This window comes from Callithrix jacchus, chromosome 18 (assembly GCF_049354715.1).
Source record: "Callithrix jacchus isolate 240 chromosome 18, calJac240_pri, whole genome shotgun sequence".
Lineage (NCBI taxonomy): Eukaryota > Metazoa > Chordata > Mammalia > Primates > Cebidae > Callithrix > Callithrix jacchus.
This window is the reverse complement of record NC_133519.1, coordinates 10,018,826-10,036,636: the sequence shown is the minus strand read 5'-3', so window position 1 is coordinate 10,036,636 and position 17,811 is coordinate 10,018,826. Positions and strand designations below refer to the sequence as shown.

The window sequence follows — 17,811 nt, the reverse complement described above, 5'->3', positions numbered from 1 at the left end:
TATGGCATTCAATCATCTTTTCACTTTATCACACGCAATTTGCTGTTCTTTGTGTATGTATGTTGCCTACAGCTTTTATAACTTGTTCATGTGGTTAACTCTACCTAGAATGTACTCTCCCTCCATAGGCCCATTTTCACCCAAGGCTCAGCTAATATACTATCTTCCATGTGAAACATTTGCTCATTTCTCTTAGTCACTCTGAGAACTCTAGGCTCTTTTATCTGCCTCTCTAGGCCCTTATTTTCTTATTTTTAAATGTTCTTCCCTAATAGACAACGACTTGAGGTAAGATCTTTGGATTATTCATCTTTGTATTCTTCTTACTGAATACTTACTGAGTGAATAAAGTTAATCAACAAAAGAGAAAAACTCACAGACTTCAATACCACTATGTTTAAGTATTTTCAAAGTGTAAGCCTCTGGTTATTAAGTGGGTCCAAGGGTTTCTCCTTTTTTGAACACAGGATATACAAATTGTTAACAGTGTAAGATGGTTCTTTCTTTCTAGGTCTTTGACCTAATAAAGAGATGTATGAATGTAACGAACTTAAGTACTATAGATCCTTTGTTTCACAAACTCTTAAATTATTCTGGGTGCTGAAAACACCAGAGCATTTCGGTCTACAGCAGTTTGGTTGGTACTGACCACATTTTTCCAACATATGGGGAATGCAAGCTTTATCCTCTGGGAAAGAGGACACAGTTGTAGAATGAATATTCTCCTTTACCTTTTCGTGTTGTGCACTGTGGTGCCTCCCAGGACAATCCTCACTCCAGGAGTGGTGCGGTTCAGGTTATAAACTGTTAGAGCCTCTTCATAGGTGGCTCCTCCAATTACAAACACAATGATATCCTGAGGTCTGCAATAATGAAGAATGAGATATTATCACAGGATAAGAAAAAAAAAGGGCTGCGACTTATATACACAGAGTTTTAATTTCTAAATCTTCCTTTTTTTTTGGTGGAGGAAGCAGAATTAAAGCAGAATAGAATAAAAGGTTTAAAAAAAGTTTTAATTATCTGAAATTGGCAGGAAACAGAGCAGGAAATGCTGAATAGTGATTTGCTTTCTGTTTATGAGCGGATGTCTTATAATTTCTGTGCTGTGGATTTCAGAATAGCACAATAGTGTTTGCTGGAACCAAATGTAGAAATATTATTTTATATTCAAGAGGGTGCAGAGTGCCTCACTGTGACATGATATCAACACAGCAGTATTTTATGTCTGTATTAATACTACACATCTGCTTTCATTTATAAGCCCTTTGTCAAATACTTAGTACAGTGCTATTACAATGGCCTCTGTCCAAGGACCTCAAAGCATTTTTGAAAGAACTGGCATATTTGGATATCCCCAAAACATGGGAACTAGAAACACTTAGTGTTTTGAATGTAAAAAAAAGAATGGGACACATGAATTAATGGTGCTTCTAGGAACTCCATCTTTTCTTAAAATATTTTTTCTGAGTCTTTGGATAAACCAAGAAAAAGAAACCATGGAAACGAACAAACAAACGTGAACGCAGCAGATACTGGACATGTTAACACATCAGCTCAGTCACTGGCTTCATTTGGGTAGCTTTGTGTTTTACTCTGCTTCCTGTTTCAATCCTTATCAAAATGGCTTCGTAACAAAAGTGAATGTTCCTCCTATTAGCTCCTTCTGTAGATATCACCACGAAGGACATCAAATTATTTTCAAAACCATTAATGTTTGTCCTGTTTTTCTTTTCTCATGCCATCAAAAGAAGATAAAATTAATTAATCTTACCAGGCAAGTAATTTTGTTAACTCACTTATTGGACACTAAAAGTACATTAAGCAGAAGCGTTCGTTTTGAATGTTATTGCACAAAACTAACCAGAAACATTTTTAATCAAGGAGTATACATGCTTCTGTATAAATCATGAAAAAAAAAACCAATCCTACATTTCCTTCCTGCTTGTCTGTCTCTCTCTTTCTAAAATACCTTGAAGGAATTAACTGAGAGAGTATTTGTTCTTATGAGACGTCACTGAAACAGAATCAGCTATTTTGGCTATGTTTAAATGTTCAGATAGCCTCTAAATTGCAGAGATTCCCTGGTAAAAGTTACACAAGGGAGGGTATGGTGGCTCATGCCAGTATGCTCTTTGGGAGGCCGCGGTGGGTGGATCACTTGAAGTCAGGAGTTCGAGACCATCCTGGCCAACATGGTGAAACTCTGTCTCTACTAAAAATACAAAAATTATCTAGGTGTAGTGGCAGGTGCCTGTAATCCCAACTACTTGGGAGGCTGAGGCAGAAGAATCACTTGGACCCAGGAGGTCAAGGTTGCAGTGAGCCAAGATCATGCCACTGCACTCCAGCCTGGGTGACAGAGCAAGACTCCATCTACAAAAAAAAAAAAAAAAATCAAACAGTTATACAACCTACCAATGATGAAGAGGTTGCTATGGTAAAGTGTCAATTATGATAAGCGTCCCCAGTTCCAGGCTGAGGACCAATACCAGTCTGCAGTCTGTTAGGAACTGGAGGGGGGCACAACAGGAGGTGAGCAGCAGGTATTAGGGCCTGAGCTCCTCTCAGATGAGTGGAGGCATTAGATTCTCGTAGGAGGGAACATCCTACTGTGAACTGTGCATGGGAAGGATCTAGTTTACTTGCTCCTTAAGAAACTAACGCCTGATGATCTGAGGCAGAAGTTTCATCTTACTTGACTTGTACGTCTGACGAAGTTGATCACCTGCTCCCTCTGGATATACCTTCTTCACTCGGTCTCCAGAAAATTACATACTGTTTTTTTTCCCTTGCTACTTTTCAGTATCCTTTGATCGTCCCACTTCATCTCCATGACCTCTTAATGGTGGAATGCCCAGAGCCCAGGCATTGGCCCTCCTTTCTTCTCAATCTAAACTCCTTCTCTCCATCTGCTCCGTTCAATATAGTGACCACTTGCCACTTATGGCTATTTAAATTTAATCAAAATAAAATTAAATGTTTAATTCCTCAGTAGCTTTAGCCACATTTCAAGTGAACGGCCATACTGGCAAGTGGTTACCTTACTAGTTAGCGAAGAAACAGTACATTTCCTTCCCTAGATAATCTCATCCAGTTTTTGGTTGTAAATACATCTATCTGCTGATGGCTCCCAAATCTCCATCTCTAGCCCAGACCTTTCTTCTAAACTCCACACTTAAGTATCTGTCTACTTGACATTTGCATTTGGATGTTTAATCGATTTCTCAATTCAACATGTTCAAATCCCCAATCTTCCCTAAGCCTCTACCTACAGCTTTCCCTATCTTACTTGATAGTCATTTTAGCCTTCTAGTTGCTTGGGCTAAAAACTTTGGACTCATTCTAACTCTTCCTTTGGGACAGAAGTGAAGTTGAAGACATAGTGAGAGAAACAGGAAGAAGTAAGCATAAGCCAGCTCATAGAAAACCTCAAATCTCACAGGCCATGGGGGAATCACTGAAAGGTTTTCACAGGTTACCATGATCAAATCTGCATTTTTTTTTTTTTGAGACAGAGTCTCGCTCTGTCACCCAGGCTGGAGCGCAGTGGCAATCTTGGCTCACTGTAACCTCCACCTCCTGTGTTCAAGCGATTCTTCTGCCTCAGCCTCCCAAGTAGCTGGAATTACAGATGCACGTCACCATACTTGGCTAATTTTTGTATTTTTAGTAAAGATGGGATTTTGCCATACTGGCCAGGCTAGGGGTCTCAAACTCCTGACCTCAGGTGATCTGCCCACCCTGGCCTCCCAAAGTGCTGAGATTATAGGTGTGAAGCACCACGCCCAGCCAAATTTCCTTCTTTCTTGAAGAATAGTTTTAGCAGCTGTGCAAGAATAAATTGGGTGTCAATGTTGGGAAAAGCTGGAGAATAAAAGGCTAGTGTAAGACTTTTGGGAAGATATGATGAAAGCTAGAAGTAAAGACAACCCAGAAAGGGTGGAGAGGAGGTACTAGATATCCCATCACAAAAAATACATATTCTTCAGTATTTGGCCAATGACTGAATGTGGAGGATAGACAGGGGTAAAGGAGTCCATAACTTTGTTTTCTGGTTGTAGTAACTAGGTGTAGTGGTTTCGGTTTGAGAAAAAGGACATTTAATGAGAATAAGACAAAAACATGTTATGTTTTAGATACTGTGGAATATTCTAATGGAGATGCCCACTAGCAATCTGCGTATTCTTGTCTAGGGCTTTCCACGAGTAGGTGATAGCTGAAGCCAGGGAATAGATGACTTTTATCTAGGGAGAACATCTAGAATGGGAAGAGAACCAAAATAGATTTTTTGTCGAGTCCCTAACAACTACAAAACAAGTAAAAAGAGTAGCTAGCACTAGCAACTGAGAAGGACAGTTTCAGAAAGGTAGGAGGAGAATCAGAAGAGAGAGGTTGAGGGCTAGCGAGTCTCAAGAAGAAAAGAATGATTAATAGTGTGAAATGGAGCAGTGGGGAAAATAAGGTGGGAATTGAGAATCCCCTGGATTTACTACTGTGATTTTGCAAGAAATGTTTTAGTGTGTTGTGGTGTTAGGAGCCAGGCTACATGGATTGAAGAGTTGAGAAACGGGACAGTGACTGTGGGCTTCTTTATCTAAGAAGCCTGGCTATGAAGGGAAGGACATGACTTAGAGGTAAATCTAGGACCAAAGGCTTTACATTTATTATTTGTTTAACAAAATAAAATGGAGTAGGATGATAGCCTGTGGAAAGTCAGTAGAGAAGCAAAAAATAATGGGGGAATGGGGAGAAGAGAATGAGACAGCTAGCGAGTCAGAGAGAGAGAGAGAGCGAGAGAGAGAGAGAGAGAGAGAGAGAGAGAGCGAGAGAGAGCGAGAGCGAGAGAGAGCATAAATAACAAAGACTTTAGAAGAGCAGGTAGGAAGGTAAACCAGAGTAGTGGCATTCTGACTTTCTGACTGGTGTAGATGATATCTCAGTATGGTTTTAATTTGTATTTCGCTGATGATCAGTAAAGTCGAGTATTTTTTTAAGTGTTTATTGGCCACTTAGAATTCTTTTGAGAAATGTCTGTTCGTGTCCTTTGACCAGTTGTTAATGAGGTTGTTTTTTCTTATTGCGTTCCTTGTAGGATGTGGGTCAGCCCTTTGTTAGAGGCATTACTTGTAGGTTGTCTGCTGATTCTGTTGATCATTTCTTTTGCTGTGCAGAAGGTGTTAGTTTAATTAAGTCCTATTTGCCTATTTTTGCTTATGTTGCATTTGCTTTTGGGATCTTTGTCATGAATTCTTTGCCTAGGCCAATATCCAGAAGAGTTTTTCCTAGGTTTTCATCTAGGATTTTTATAGTTTTAGATCCTACATTTAGGTCTTTAATCCATCTTGCATTAAGTTTTGTATATGGTAAGAGATAGGGGTCCAATTTCATTTTTCTGCATATGGCTGGCCAGTTTTCCCAGCATCATTTATCCAGTGGTGTGTCCTTTCCCCATTGTCATTTTTGTCAACTTTATTGAAGATCAGTTGGTTGCAGGTATGTGGTTTTTTCCTGGGTGCTTTATTCTGTTCCATTGATCTATGTGTCTGTTTTTGTACCAGTACCATGCTGTTTTAGTTACTATAGCCTAATAGTATAATTTGAAGTCAGGCAATGTGACTCTGGATTTTTTTGTTGTTGTTGTTAGGAGCACCTTAGCTATTTAGGCTTTCTTCGGTTCCATATCAGCTTTAGGATTCTTTTTTCTAATTCTGTAAAGAATGATGTTGGTAACTTGATAGGAATTGTGTTGAATCTGTAGACTGTGTTGGGTAATATAATCATTTTTAACAATATTGATTTTTCCAATTAATGAGCTTGGGATGTTTTTCCATTTGTTTGTGTCAACTATGATTTCTTTCATCAGTGTTTTGTAGTTCTCCATGTAGAGATCTTTCACTTCCTTTATTAAATATATTGCTAAGTATTTTTTATATGTGGCTATTGTAAATGGGACTGAGCTCTTACTTTGATTCTCAGCTTGAATTTTATTGGTGTATAAAAATGTTACTGATTTTTGTGTGTTGATTTTGTATCCTGAGACTTTAATGAAGTCACTTATCAAGTCTAGGAATCTTCTAGAGGGATCTTTAGGGTTTTCTAAGTATACAATCCTATTGAACGTGAACAGAGATAATGTGACTTATTCTTTTCCTATTTGGATGTCTTATATTTCTTTCTATTGCCTGATTGCCTGATTGCTCTGGCTAGGACTTTCAGTATGCTGAGTAGGAGTGGTGAGAATGAACATCCTTCTCTTGTTCCAGTTCTTAGGGGAAACGCTTCCAACATTTCCCCATTCAGTATGATGTTAGCTTGGGTTTGTCATATATGGCTCTTACTATTTTGGTTTATTAAAAAGTCATAAACAACAGATGTTGGCATGGATGTGGAGAAAAGGGAATGCTCATATACTGTTGGTGGGAATGTAACTTAGTTCAACCTCTGTGGAAAACATTATGGAGCCAGCTCAAACAGAACTAGCTCCAAACTCATAATGGAGCTAGAACGACAAATACAACTAGTGATCAAGGCACAGGGAGGGCAGTGAATGCACAGGGTACGTCCTTGCTCATGTCCCCACTTCTTCTTTAAAAACAACAATAACAAAAAGGCTGGGCCTGGTGGCTTATGCCTATAATCCCAGTACTTTGGGAGGCCAAGGTAGATGGATTGCTTGAGCCAAGGAGCTTGGGATCAACCTGGGCAACATTCTAAGACCCTGACTCTACAAAAAAAATGTTTTTAATTAGCCCGGTGTGGTGGTGTGCGCCTGTAGTCTCAGCTACTCGGCAAGGCAGGGGTCAGGGAGGGGCACTGAGATGGGAGGATCACTTGAGCCTGGGGAGTCAAGGCTGCAGTGAGCTGTGACTGTGCCACTGTACTCCATCCAGCCTGGGCAGGAGAATGAGATGCTGTCTCAAAAAAGAAAAAACAAAAACCAAAAACAACCCACCATTCGACCCCGAAATCCCACTACTGGGTATCTACCCAAAGGAAAGGAAATCATTATATAAAAAAGACACATGCACTCATGTTTATCCCAGCACTATATACAATAGCAAAGCTATGGAACCAACCGAAGTATCTACCAACAGTGGACTGGATAAAGAAAATGTGATGTATCTACACCATGGAATACTAAGCAGGCATAAAAAAGAATGAAATCATGTCCTTTGCAGCAACATGGATGGAGCAAGAGGCCATTATCCTAAGTGAAATAACTCTCGAGCAGAAAAATCAAATATAGCATGTTCTCACTTATAAATGGGAGTTTAACATGGCAGGTACACATGGACATAAGGATGGAGAGAAGAGACTATGGGGACTCCAAAAGGAGGGAGGAAGGGAGATGAGGACTGAAAAACTACCTAGATAGTTACAGCATTGATCAAACTATTGGTAGAATGCCTTCTGGCTTCTGGTCAATGTTGTAACTATCTGGGTGATAGTTACAGACTATGTAAAAAGCAAGAAGATAAGAGGCAGTTAAAGTGTTCAGAAACAATAAAATAAAAGGACATTATATTCACCCCCAAAAAAGAAAAACGTAGGAAAATAATAAATATATTTACTCAAGATAAACTGCATAATGGAGTACTCAAACAAATAAATTAAATTTATTTACTTAAGTAAATAAATGAATTGCATAGAATATTTTATTAAGAAGAGAGAGAAACTTTCCCTTGCAGGGGTACAGTGACCATCTTGGTGACTGATGAGAAGAATCAGACAGTTAACACTTTTGTTTTGAGCTCCTGATCTGATAAGTCAATTTAAATAGCCATTGAGCAGACAAAAGAAAGCATCAAGGAAAATGATGTTGCTTCTCCATAGCTATCCTCTGACCATCACCTACCTGCAGAATATATCTGTCTCTTATAGAAAAGAAAGGCAAGAACTGGGAAGGAATAAACTCAAGTAGGCTTTTAGCATAGCAAGAGAACACTGTCCTTCAGTCTGATCATTTCAGGGTGGCAGGATATTTTTGTACTACTGGAGAGGAAAGAAAATGTCATGGATGGTAAACTGTGGGTGTAGGGTTATATAAATGTAAGGACAAAACATAGATACATGGACAGGCTCTTAGAGTTTGGCTCAATTGTATATCTCATAAAGATGACTATGTCACATTTGGTTATGAAAACATTAATAAATGTTTTCCTGAGCCTCCTACTACTTATTCAAGCTGGCTTAAGGAAGAACATCTATGAAAAAAATGTTTAAATACCGCTGACATTTTTCCTTTTCATTCCTTTCCCAGTGAGTTTTAAAAGTAGATGTTCTGAGAAGGCCAATGGTAAAACATATAGCAAATCTTTTTCATGTGATGGTTGAAGCTAAGTGGAATACACAAGTTCAATCCTTTGTGTGCATCTTCCTGTGCTCTGTAATTCACCATGGCAACCAAAGCATTAATTAATGCAGACAGCAAACATTAGAAAACAGCAGCTAGCTTATGCTGTACAGAGATATACAAGGATAATACCTTATTCTGTTAAAAAATTAAAATATGAACAAATAGGATTTCTGGAAATCATTTGTTTTTTTAAATTTTTGTCTTAGGTTTGGGGGTGTATGTGAAGGTTTGTTACATAAACATGTGTCACGGGGGTTTGTCTGTGGTACATATTATTACATCACCCAGTCATTAAGCTCAGTAGCCAATAGTTACCTTTTCTGTTCCCCTCTCTCCTTTCAACCTCCTTACTCAAGTAGACCCCAGTGCCTGCTGTTTCCTTGTGTTCCTGAGTTCTTATCATTTAGCTCCCACTTATAAGTAAGAACATGCAGTATTTAGTTTTCTCTTTTCGTGTTAGTTTGCTAAGGGTGATGGCCTCCAGATCCATTCATGTTCCCACAAAAGGCATAATCCAGTTCTTTTTTATGGCTGCCTAATATTCCATGGTGTATAAGTACATTTTCTTTATCCAGTTTGTCATTGGTGGGCATTTAGGTTGATTCCACGTCTTAGATTGTGAACAGTGCTGTAATGAACACTCAAGTGCACGCCTTTTTTTTTTGAAATGGAGTTTTGATTGTTGCCCAGGCTGAGTGCAATGGCACAATCTTGGCTCACCACAATCTGTGCCTCCTGGGTTTAAGCAGTTCTCCTGCCTTGGCCTCCCAAGTAGGCGTGTACCAACATGCAGGCTAATTTTGTATTTTTAGTAGAGATGAGGTTTCACTATTTTTTTTTTTTTTTTGAGACGGAGTCTCACTCGGTTGCCCAGGCTGGAGTGCAGTGGCACGGTCTTGGCTCACTCTGCCTCCTGGGTTCAAGCAATTTTCCTGCCTCAGCCTCCCAAGTAGCTGGGATTACAGGCTCCCACCACCACACCCAGCTAATTTTTGTATTTTTTAGTAGAAATGAGGTTTCACCATGTTGGCCAGGCTGGTCTCAAACTTCTGACCTCAGGTGATCCACCTGCCTTGGCCTCCCAAAGTGCTGGGATTACAGGTGTGAGCCACCATACCCAGCCACAAGTATCTTTTGGTAAAATGAGTTATATTCCTCTGGATATATACCCAGTAATGGGATTGCTGGGTCAAATGGTAGTTCTGCTTTTAGCTATTTGAGGAATTGCCATACTGCTTTCCACAATGGTTGAACTAATTTACATTCCCCACCAACAGTGTATAAGGGTTCCCTTTTCTCTGCAACCTCGCCAGGATCTGTTATTTTTTTGATGTTTTTTCTCGCTCAAGATGGAGTCTTGCTTTGTTGCCCAGGCTGGAGTGCAGTGGCACAATCTCATCTCACCGAAACCTCCACCTCCCAGGATCAAGCAATTCTCCTGCCTCAGCCTCCTGGGTAACTGGGATTACAGGCATGCACCACCATGCTCAGCTAATTTTTGTATTTTTGGCAGAGAAGGGGTTTCACCATGTTGGCCAGGCTGGTCTCGAACTTCTGACCTTGTGATCTACTTGCCTCGGCCTCCCAAAGTGCTGAGATAACAGGTGTGAGCCACCGCACCCAGCCTATTTTTTGACTTTTTAATAATAGCCATTCTGACAGGTGTGAGATGGCATCTCACTGTGGTTTTGATTTGCATATCTCTTATGATCAGTGATACTGAGTTTTTTTTTCATATGCTTGTTGGCTGCATGTATGTCTTCTTTGAGAAATATTTGCTTATGTCCTCTGGCCACTTTTTTTTTTTAAGACGGGGTTTTGTTCCTGTTGCCTAGGCTAGCATATAATGGCACGATCTTAGCTTACTGCAACCGCCGCCTCCCATGTTCATGTGATTCTCGTGCCTCAGCCTCCTGAGTAGCTGGGATTACAGGTGCCGACCACAATTCCTAAGTTTTTGTAATTTTAGTAGACATGGGGTTTCACCATGATGGCCAGGATGTTCTCGAACTCCTGAACTTAGGTGATCTACCTGCCTCGGCCTCCCACTTTTTAATGGGGTTGTTTTTCTCTTGTAAATTTAAGTTCTTTACAGACGCTGAATATTAGACCTTTGTCAGATGTATAGTTTGCAAATATTTTCTCCTGTTCTGTAGATTGTCTGTTTATTCTGTTGATAGTTTCTTTGGCTGTGTAGTAGCTCTTAAGTTTAATTAGATCCCATTTGTCAACTTTTGCTTTTGTTGTAATTGCTCTTGACATCTTTGTAATAAAATCTTTGCCTGTTCCTAGGTCCAGAATGGTATTACCTAAGTTGTCTTCCCGGGTTTTTATAGTTTTAGGTTTTACATTTATTTGTCTTTAATCCATCTTGAGTTGATTTTTGTATATGATGTAAGGAAGGGGTCCAGCTTCAGTCTTCTGCATATGGTTACCCAGTTATCCCAGCATCATTTATTGAATGAGTCTTTTCCCCACTGCTTGTTTTTGTCAGTTTTGTCAAAGATCAGATGGTTGTAGATGTGTGGCTGTATTTCTGGGCTCTCTATTTTATTCCATTAGACTATGTGCCTGTTTTTGTACCCATACCATGCTGTTTTGGTCACTGTAGCCTTGTAGTTAGTTTGAAGTTGGGTAATGTGATTCTTCCAGCTTTGTTCTTTTTGCTTAGGATTGCCTTGGCTATTGGGGCTCTTTTTTTGTTCCACATTAATTTTAAAGTATTTTTTTTTCTCTACGGCCATATTACCCTGAGTATGCCCGATCTTGTCTGATCTGAGAAGCTAAGCAGGGTTGGGCCTGGTTAGTACTTGGATGGGAGACCATCTGGAAATAACACGTGCCATAGGCTATTAAAAATCAAATATAATAAAATAAAGAAAAATAAAATAATTCTTTTCTAGTTCTGTGAAGAATGTCATTGGTAGTCAGATAGGAATAGCATTCAATCTGTAAATTGCTTTGGGTAGCATAGTTATTTTAATGATATTGACTCTTCCTATCCATGAGTATGGGATGCTTTTCTATTTGTTTGTGGCTTCTCTGATTTCTTTGAACAGTGTTTTGTAATTCTCACTGTAGAGATCTTTCACCTCCCTGGTTAGCTGTATTCCTAGGCATTTTATGTTTTTGGTGGCAGTTGTGAATAGGATTGCCTTGCTGATTTGGCTTTCAGCTTGGTTGTTGTTGCTGTATAGGAATGCTCGTGATTTTTGTACACTGATTTTGTATCCTGAAACTTTGCTGAAGTTGTTTATCAGCTGAAGGAGCTTTTGGGCTGAGACTATGGGGTTTTCTAGATACAGAACCATGTTGTCTGCAAAGAGGTAGTTTGACTTCCTGTCTTCCTATTTGGATGCTCTTTATTTATTTATCTTGCCTGACTGCTGTGGCTAGGACTTCCAATACTCTGTTGAATAGAAGTGGTAAAAGAGGGCATCCTTATCTTGTGCCGGTTTTCAAGGGGAATGCTCTCAGCTTTGCCCATTCCGTATGATGTTGGCTGTTGGTTTGTCATAGACCTCAATACCAAGTTTGTTGAGAGGTTTGTTTTTTTTTTTTTTTGACAGTCTTCTGTCACCCAGGCTGGAGTACAGTGGTGTGATCTTGGCTCACTACAACCTCTGTCTCCTGGGTTCAAGTGATTCTCCTGCCCCAGCCTTCCGAGTAGCTGAGACTACAGGTGCCCACCACCATGCCCAGCTAATTTTTGTATGTTTTTAGTAAAGATGGGGTTTCACTATGTTGGTCAGGCTGGTCTTGAACTCTTGACCTTGTGATCTGCCTGCCTTGGCCTTCCAAAGTACTGGGCTTACAGGCATGAGCCACAGCGCCCAGACATGTTGAGAGTTTTTAACATTATTTCTATATGCGTTTAAGTTAGGTGGAAACACAAACTTTCAAAATGCAACATTTTATCTATTTTGTGGAGAATTATATTTATGGCTAAAATTGTAATTTTTGAATATACTTACAAATGATATGGTTATTAGCGTTTACTACAGGAAAAAAGGCCAACGAAAAAGGACTGCTGCTTTACGGAAACAAAAAATAAGCTGTAGCAAGAAGATTCTATTACGTTTGTGTAAACGTGAAAAGTACTTCCTTTTTGATTGACTGATTCTGGAATGCATGATCATATAGCTCCATTTCCTCACCAAATGAAAAAGTTGCTTGCCTTTATCAAAGACAAGAGGCAATTCTAGAGAGAGAAAAAAATTAGCTTGAAAAATAGGATATGCAAGAATCCCATCTGCAGAATGATCAAATCCAATTTGTGGATATAGCTATACTGCCAAACAGCTTAAACACTAATTTAATAGCTAAGGGCTAAAAAAATTCCCACCAGTGTTCTGGTTTTGCCAAGTTGTGTTCTTGCCACATTTCCTTTGATACTTTCTATTATTACAACAACAATAAAACCTAGAATTTCTATTATGATGAGACAAATAACAGTAAATATCACTATAATCAAGGATGCTTGTCAATATGATGATACAGGGCCAAGAAAGTAGCTGGAGCTGATAGTGTGGCCAAGTCAATGCAGAGCCAGAATGTTTTATAGTGTTATTTATGAATTTCAAAAATCTATATTTTCTATAGCATCAATTAAATTTATTCTCTGGTTTAAATTTTCTAACTATAAATATTGGCATATCAACTAAAAGAGATGCCTACAGAATTTATCAAACATCTATTGAACAACTACTATTTGTAAATCACTGTGTTACATGTTGTGAAAACCCCAAGGATTAACAGAACGTAACACTTATTTCAAGATTACAATACCTAATACAATAACTAATGGAAAGGATAGATAAGTATATAACTAACTGCTGTCTCAGTATCTAGAGGTAACAACTATTAATAAATTCTTGATTATTCTTCCAGAAATAGTTACTGTAGGCAGAGCATGGTGGCTCATGCTGGTAATCCTAGCACTTTGGGAGGCTGAGGCAGGCAGATTGCTTGAGCTCAGGAGTTTGAGACCAGCAACACAGCAAAACCTCGTTTCTATGAAAATATAAAAATTAGCTAGGTACAGTGGCGTGTGCATATAGTCCCAGCTACTCAGAAAGCTGAGGTAGGTGGCTTGAACCTGAGAGGTAGATGCTGTAGCGAGCTGAGATCATGCCACTGCTCTCCAGTCTGGGTGACAGAGCCAGACCCTGTCTCAAAAAAAAAAAAAAGTTAACTGTATTTATACATATATGTGCTCATAAAAATATGTTATATATATTACATACATACGTATATATATTCAAGCACATATTTATATACATGTACACATTTTGTTTTGTTTTGTTTTGTTTTGTTTTGTTTTGTCTTTGAGATGGAGTCTTGCTCTGTCACCCAGGGTGGAGGGTAATGGCACAATCTCGGCTCACTGCAACCTCCACCTTCTGAGTTCCAGCAATTGTCCTGCCTCAGCCTCCTGAATAGCTGGGACTACAGATGTGTGCCACCATGCCTGGCTAATTTTTGTATTTTTAGTAGAGACAGGGTTTCACCATGTTGGCCAGGCTGGTCCTGAACTCCTGACTTCAAGTGATCCACCCGCCTTGGCCTCCCAAAGTGCTGAGATTACAGGCATGAGCCACCGAGCCCAGGTGGTTTTATTTTTATGCAAAAGAAACGTTATAATATCCTACTTTTCTATCCAATAGATCTTAGAAAGTTTTACATATCACCCATGAAGACTTATGCCATTAGAAAAAGAATTCGTAGTATTATACTGTAGTTTACGTAACCAGCCTCTATTGATAGAGATTGAGCTTGGTCCTAGTTTCTGCTATTACTTCAGTGAACATCCTTGCTTCAGCATCTTTGTGTACTTGTGCAGGAATATGTATAAAGCAAACTTTGAGAAGTGGAATTGGTAAATAAGAGTATTTTCAAGTCCTTTGCAGCAGTCCTTCTGTTAGGCATGGCCAGGAGGTGGTATAGGTATTTTCTGTGACACGCACTGTAGTTTTGTAACCGTTTCTTTGCCTTCTTCCTTCAAAATTTCCATTATTTTAGAAGCTCATAATGTAGTCGCACTGTTTTCTCCTGACCTCCTTTCCTGGTCACTTTTATTCCCTGAAGACTTTAGCTCTGGCTTACTTGTCCTCCTTTTTCTCCTCTTTTCAAAATTTTCAGTGACTTTAACATCACTGTAGATTACTCATCTGACATCCTGGTCTCTTTACCAATCCTCATCTTTTCTTCAACTCACTACAAGCGCCCACATCCATAATTACGACCTAAACTTTTTCATTACAAGTATCTGTACCCCTATGAAATCTTGAATTCAAAATATCTTTCTCCACTAACTAACTCTCAACTTCGAATATCCCTAAACTAATACTCTTCTGTAACCATTCTTTGGCCTCATCAAATCTCCAATTCATTCACCAATGCCTTTCTCATGATCCAATACTCTCCTCTGGTTTCTATTTCCCCAAATCCTAGTTGGACCCAACTATCTGCCTTTTCCACATTTAATCCGGAGCAGCTCAAAGTTTCCAGAGGAAAACCACACAACTAGGCTCACTGGCTATATTTTAAATTAATGACCACAAAACTCTCTAGGCATTCAACCTTGCCTAGAACCCCTCCTTACATTTCCCCAGTAAACTTGATTCCTAGCCTACAAGATAACAGTTTCACAATGTTTTTCTTTATACCCCTTAGATCAGCTAACTTGGCATCATATTTTACTAAGAAAAATCAGACATGATGACCCCATGTTGTCACCATCAAAACTACAAACCTATTGTATCTATACATACTGCTTTTTCTCCTGTTAAATGAAAGTGCCTCTGCGCCTATCACAGGCGATCCCTCTATTCTCTGCATTCCTTAAGGACTTCACTTCTGCAGCTCTTTCTCTTTTGTATTACCTATATCCTCTTCCTCACTGGATAATTCTCACTGGATTATACACATGCTCTAGAATCTCTCTTTCTCTTGAGTCCACAATCTCTTCTAGATACCACTCCATTACTCTTCCTCCTTTATGCAAAATTTCTTAAAAAGTGTTATATACATTTGCTGTCTTTATTTTATCTTATATTGTGTTAACCCCTCTAATTTGGCTTCCAACCTCACTGAAACCAGGGGAGAATATCAAAGCCCTTCATGTTGCCAAATCAGATGGATCCTGTACTTTCTTCACCTTCTTTACTGCTCAGAGTTTGGACACAGTTTATTACTCACTTGTTCTTGATGACATCATGCTTTGCTAGTTTTTCTCCCACCTTTCTGCTTCCTCCTCAGTCTCCACTGCTGGCTCCTTACTCTCTACTCAGTGTTCAGTCCTGGGCTCTCTTCTTTTCTCTTTTCTATGCTTTCTCTTTAAGTTATCCTATCTAGTTCCATAGTTGTAATATATATATATATTTTTTTGAGATGGAGTTTCGCTCTTGTTACCCAGGCTAGAGTGCAATGGCGCGATCTCGGCTCATCACAACCTCTGCCTCCCGGGTTTGGGCAGTTCTTTTGCCTCAGCCTCCCGAGTAGTTGGGACTACAGGCATGCGCCACCATGCCCAGCTAATTTTTTTATTTTTAGTAGAGACAGGGTTTCACTGGGATAGTCTCGATCTCTTGACCTCGTGATCCACCCGCTTTGGCCTCCCAAAGTGCTGGGATTACAGGCGTGAGCCACCGCGCCTGGCCATAGTTGTAATATTACTAATATTTTTGCCGACTCTCAATATGTGGCATTTCTTCTTGTTATCTAATAGGTATCTCCAACTGAACAACAAAACTCTATTCCTCCTCAAAGCCTGAGAGTTATTCTCGACTTCTCTGTTACCCTTGTTCCATAAATCTGTGCCATTAAAGACGGCTATTGATTCTGGCTTCTCTCTCGGCCTCCTACCCAAACCACTCCGTTTCCCACTTGGACTACTGCAGTCATCTCCTCAGTAGTCTCTCTGCTTTTATTTCTGCCTTCGATAATCCATTCTCACCATAAACGATCTTTGAAAACACAATTAAGTTCATGTTACTTATATGCTCAACTCTCCAATGGCTTCCTATGACATTAAGAAAAATCTCTTTACTAGGGTCTTTGAGGCCTGATGTGATCCAACCCTGCCTAAATTTTCAACCTCGTATTTCCTCCTTATTCACTATGCTCCAGCCAAGCAGGGCTTCCTTCTGTTCCATGAACTTGCCAAATTCTCTCTTTCTTCAAGGCCTTTGCTCTGGTATTTCCCTCTGCTTTGGATGCTTTTTCTCCTAATCATCATGTGATTGCTCCTTTTTTAATTTTTTTTTTTTTGAGATGGAGTCTCACTGTCACCCAGGCTGGTGTGCAATGGCACAATCTTGGCTCACTGCAACTTCCACCTCACAGGTTCAAACGATTCTCCTACCTCAGACTCCTGAGTCGCTGGGATTATAGGTGCCTGCCACCACACCAGGCTGATTTTTGTATTTTTAGTAGAGATGGGGTTTTGCCATGTTGGCCAGGCTGGTCTCAAACTCCTGACATCAAGTGATCTGCCCATCTCGGCCTCCCAAAGTGTTGGGATTACAGGTGTGAGCCACTGTGCCTGGTTTGGCTCTTTCTTATGACTCCAAGCTCATCTTAAATATCACCTCTCAGAGAGGTTCTCTCTCCACCTAAAGTAGTCCTCCCCACCCCTACAATCACTTTGAAGCTCATTACCGTAGTTATCTGTTGTATAAAATATACCTGTTGTATAAAAGGATGAAGCAATTGAATTATTAATTATATGCACACTTAGGTTACAGTGACAAATGAGAACAGATGTTGACAACTGATAAATGAGCATTTTGTTCAAAGAATATAATTTTGGGCTTTGTGTGGGAATGAATTATGCAAACCAGAAAGGTTTTCTACTGTGTACTGATCATACACAGTATATTCTTCTGATGGCCTATGGTTTCCCTTTGGCAATAAATAGCTAATTTCTTGTTCAGTAATTCTTTGTTTTTTCCTTTTTGAGATAGAATTTCACTCTTTTTGCTCAGGCTGGAGTCCAATGGCGTGATCTCAGCTCCGCGCAACCTCTGCCTCCCGGGTTCAAGCGATTCTCCTGCCTCAGCTTCCTGAGTAGCTGGGATTATAGGCATGTACCACCATGCCTAGCTAATTTTTGTATTTTTAGTAGAGATAGGGTTGATCCCTGGTGGTTAGGCTGGTCTTGAACTCCTGACCTCAGGTGATCCGCCTGCCTCAGCCTCCCAAAGTGCTGGGATTACAGGCATGAGCTACCGTACCCAGCTTCTTGTTCAGTAATTCTTATGTGAAATTCATAAGCAAATTAATGTTTTTACTTATCACATTAATTAAAAGGCTCGAGAAGAGTTTTTTTTTAAACCCTCTCAGATAAGTACATAACTTTGGGCTTGTTTTCATTCTTCCCACTCAGCTGACATTTCTGAGTCTTACCCCAAGTTCCTTAAACATTTTATCTGAATGAGTGTACTCTCTGA

At 39.6% G+C, this 17,811-nt stretch overlaps 1 protein-coding gene across 3 annotated transcripts in view; it reads right to left on the bottom strand.

The window, feature by feature from the left end:
- VPS45 (vacuolar protein sorting 45 homolog) overlaps positions 1 to 17,811 on the bottom strand; it is an 81,660-nt gene that overhangs the window by 34,718 nt on the left and 29,131 nt on the right. For 2 of the 3 annotated variants that reach the window (XM_002759858.6, XM_035280020.3), the window contains one exon: positions 732 to 863. In XM_002759858.6, coding sequence (XP_002759904.2) covers positions 732 to 863 — 132 coding nt within the window. Of the gene's footprint in view, positions 1 to 731; positions 864 to 12,271; positions 12,561 to 17,811 lie in introns of those variants that run through there. The other variant, XM_008984256.5, reaches the window with a different exon arrangement.